Source organism: Medicago sativa, chromosome 5, assembly GCF_051527215.1.
Source record: "Medicago sativa cultivar Bolivia chromosome 5, Bolivia_mono, whole genome shotgun sequence".
NCBI lineage: Eukaryota > Viridiplantae > Streptophyta > Magnoliopsida > Fabales > Fabaceae > Medicago > Medicago sativa.
In genome coordinates, this window is record NC_140753.1 from 14,765,628 (window position 1) to 14,769,695 (window position 4,068).

At 28.7% G+C, this 4,068-nt stretch overlaps 1 protein-coding gene across 1 annotated transcript; it reads right to left on the minus strand.

The window, feature by feature from the left end:
• Positions 1-388: 388 nt before the first annotated feature.
• On the minus strand, positions 389-3,608 carry LOC146920384 (2-oxoglutarate-dependent dioxygenase DAO-like). The gene is made up of 3 exons (XM_085713781.1): positions 3,130-3,608; positions 2,157-2,472; positions 389-886 (listed from the first exon to the last, which is right to left on the minus strand). The coding sequence occupies exons 1-3, from the start codon at positions 3,393-3,395 to the stop codon at positions 623-625; spliced, it is 846 nt and encodes a 281-aa protein (XP_085569907.1). The 5' UTR covers positions 3,396-3,608; the 3' UTR covers positions 389-622.
• Positions 3,609-4,068: the final 460 nt, after the last annotated feature.

The window sequence follows — 4,068 nt, forward strand, 5'->3', positions numbered from 1 at the left end:
AAATCATTATATAAAAAATTTGCAAGTTTGCACATGATAGAAAAACCTATTTTTAATAATCATTTTTGTTATCCAACGTTTTATATACTACTCCCTCCGGTCCTATTTATAAGAGAAATTTGGGTCAACAAAAGTTGATGTATTTGGTTAAAAATTCAGCCCAGATACATTAATTTTTGTTGACCCAACTTTTTCTTATAAATAGGATCGGAGGGAGTACATTACAAAAATATTAATAATAATTTGTTTAATATGTATACATTTCAACTGTTTACAAATTCTTTCTCTTTAAAAAAAATTGTTTACAAATACTTAATGTCAAGTTTATACTGCACAAATTCGTCCCCGACCAACCAGCGCCCGTGCGGATGCACGGGTATGTTACTAGTTAAAATTAGAAGTACGACTCCCTTTATTTTCACATGGATAAAAGTTTTTACATTCATCCCTCTTTCATAAATGAGTTATTTAGCACTTGGACACTAGCAGTATAATCATTTCCCTTTATTGACTAATGTTTATTTCCACAGAATTTAGACATAAGTGTTTAATTTAACTGAAAAACAAAGAAAGGGACATATATAAAAAAAAAATTAAAAAGGGCACTAAATTTCCCAAATCACTAGACCAAACGTAATAGCTCAAGAACTTCACCAGCATGCATATATTTATCACCAGCCTTATTAATAGAAACTCTGAGCGTCCTATACTCTCCATAAGTAAAAGGTTGATAAAGACGTGGGTGATCATGGTCCACCAACTCCTCTGGAGCCTCAATATTTCCCTTCCTGGGTCCCAACATAAATGTAGCAATTGAATAACGTGTAGTAGCTTCCTTGCATTGTACACGGTGTTTCACATTGCAAAACCTACCATTGCTCCATACCTGCATTCATTTCCTTTCACATATTAATGTCTTGCACAAAGCAAACAGTTTGCAAATACCATAAGCCAGTTTTTGATTATTTTTTTTTTGTTCAAATTTTATAGCTTAACTAAGTGAAGGTGACTATCACTCATTGAATAATTTAGTTTCAGAACATAGACACTGTTTTCCCTTTTTTTGGTTTCTCGTTGATTCCTTTACTATATGAATGTTTGTAGTGCGTTTTTTGTGCGTGAACATACCGCATTGTTTGTGTTGCGGTATGAATTGGTTTTGAGCTAAAAAAACTATCCGATCCTAAAATAAAATTATGCGCGGTTCGGTTTGGATAACTCATATATAGAAAACGGTCTAGTCTAATTCAATTAAATGAGTTTTAATTTAGATTGATTTTAGGATATCCAAATTACTGTTGTAAAAATCCTATCAATATTTTAAAGACGTAAAAAGGTAGTATGATTTATGCACAATATAACAAATAATATACGAAAAATTAAGATTATAGAATGACAATGATCGATTATGTTTGGAACACAAGAAATGATAAAATATTAATGAAATATATTATACTAATAAAACATACGTATTAATTCCTTAAAAAAATAAGTATTAATATATGTATGCATTTTAGTTCGTTTTGGTTTTGAAAAATGAATCTGAAATATGATTCGATCGACAAGTAGACATGGGTACTTTTTTTAGTCAAACTTCAAACTTTGGTGTGCCACTTTATAGGAGTTTGGTCCGTTCCACTAAACTCAATCATGTTGGTTGGAGTTTTTTCTTATTTTTTTATTTATCAAGCAAATAAAAATGGTTTGTCACTAATATTTGTATGAAATTTATTGAAAGAAAAAAACTATTTTCCACGTTGAATAAAGATAAGACCTGACATCAGATGATAAAGATTGATATTTCTCACCTTACATATATATTTTTGTAAGAATTAGTTAAATCTAATATAAAAATATAATATGGTATTAAAGCATATCAATCGAGTCACCCACCATATATACTCATGCATGAAATTGCTTGTTTTATAAGTTTGAATCATACTTAATATAAAATCTCAATTGTCTCTATATAATTGTAGAGGATAAATGAGGCTATATATAAAAATCTAATCGTCTCTAACATATTTTCAATCTATATAATAGTAGAGACTAATGAGACGGCGGAACTAAACATTAGAGACTAGTTAATATTTCCATTTAGATGCAAATTTAGTGACAAAATTAGTGAATTACTCCACTTTATACTTAATACTTACTCGAGCAATATCTCCAAGATTGGCAAGGAGGGTTCCACGAAATGGTGGCACTGAAACAAAAGCGCCAGAATTGTCCATCACTTCAAGACCACCAACATTTTCATCATCTTGAAGAATTGTTAAGAACCCTGAATCTGTGTGCACTGAAGCTCCAAGGGACCCTATTGATTCTGAAGTGAAGCTATATTTGTTAATTCTGTACTGACAAGGCCAATCCTTGAAATCAGCATCAAATATGCCAAGTGATTCTGCAATCGTTTGTCCTAATTTTACTGCCACATCATGTATTGCTTTGCCATATGTCTCCATTATTTGCCTGGTAATCAAAGAAAATCAACCATTCACACTCTCTTGGTAAAATAAAAAGGTCAATAATTGGCTAATAGTAAAAAAAATATAGAAAGCTATGGTATACTCCCAGCAAATATTAGAAGTTTTTGTTTTTGTTTTGTTACATAAAATTTTTGTTTTAGCCCCTATTGTTTTTATTTTATTTTTAGTTCAAGAAAATATACCATTTTTGCTGTAATTTTTAATAATTTATTCATGTCATGGTAAAATTTATTATATTAAAGTTGGTCCCTTTAATATGTATAATATCTGATTTTAGTTCCTATAAATAAGGACTAAAGAGATTTTTATATAGACTAACTTTAATATAAACATATTTTGTAAGAACTAAAATAAAATACCATAGATCAAAATAATAAAATGATAAATATGTGTGTGTAAAGACTAAAACAAAAACGAAGAAAATTACAAGGATTAAAAGCAAAGATGATATATTTTCATAAACTAAATATATATTTAAACTTATAAAAAATAACTAAATAGATAGACATAAGAGTTCAAATTCTCTGGCATGCGATTGAAAAATGATGATTAGTGTATTTTAATTAATAAAAAAAAATATCTTTTTTGTCAAAAAAAAAATCGAAAATTCTTCAATTTTTTTTAATAAACATAAGCATACCTCTGGTGAGGTGTGGCATTCAGTTGAGAGCAGAAGTCATGCATAGCTTGTGCAGAACCCATATCATAGAGACCAAAAGATTGCAAGAGAGGGTTAAAAGCACTTGGTGCAAGGTAACCACTTCCAGGAATGGCATCTTTGTTGTTTTTCTTTATATCCATAGGAAGGTCATGAAGAGCTCTGATAACCACATTCATCTCAGCCATAAGGGACAAAGGAATAGGGGTGGTTAATGATCCTGAAACAACCCAATTTCTCACATGCATCTCTTAACTTCTTGCACTCGAATTGCTCTGAAATCTTCTCAAGATCAATCACTGGAATGGTCTCCCCCATCCTTTTTTCTATTGCTTTTTTTTTTCTTTTTCTTTTGTTAGGGGATAGTGAAGGGAGAAAATATAGATGTGTGAATATATAAATACATATCAATGGTCAACTATTCATAATTTTCTCCCTCAAAAACTATTCATAACTTTCTATATTAAGCTATCTTTAGTATAAAAAAATTGTTAAGATATTTATTGTATTGAATAGAATGTAATGAAAATATAAACTAAAATATATATTCTTTTTTAGGAATATATATAATAATGGTCAATTGTATTGAATAGAATGTAATGAAAATATAAACTAAAATATATATGCATTTTTAGGAATATATATAATAATGGTCAGCTTTGTCAAAAAAAATAAAATAATGGTCAACTATATATTCACAACTTTCTTTGTTAAGCTATTTAATGTGGAATAATGAAATGGAAATATAATATTTTTTGGACTATATATACACATAAATTATTTTTTTGTTTTTAGACTATACACATAAATTAAAGTAAAGTAAAATGGAAAAATGTTCCACATCAAACTTTAAAAAGGAATAAAATCAAAGAAAAATAATGTTTTATTAGAATATATTTTTTTGAGAGAATTTTATTAGAA

Excerpts from the sequence above, each read along its gene's own strand:
- LOC146920384 (XM_085713781.1), bottom strand. The coding sequence starts at position 3,395 with ATGCATGTGAGAAATTGGGTTGTTTCAGGATCATTAACCACCCCTATT. Across the intron at positions 2,473-3,129 it reads AATGCCACACCTCACCAGAG|GCAAATAATGGAGACATATG; the intron begins GTATGCTTATGT and ends TTTGATTACCAG. Across the intron at positions 887-2,156 it reads ATCTTGGAGATATTGCTCGA|GTATGGAGCAATGGTAGGTT; the intron begins GTAAGTATTAAG and ends AAATGAATGCAG.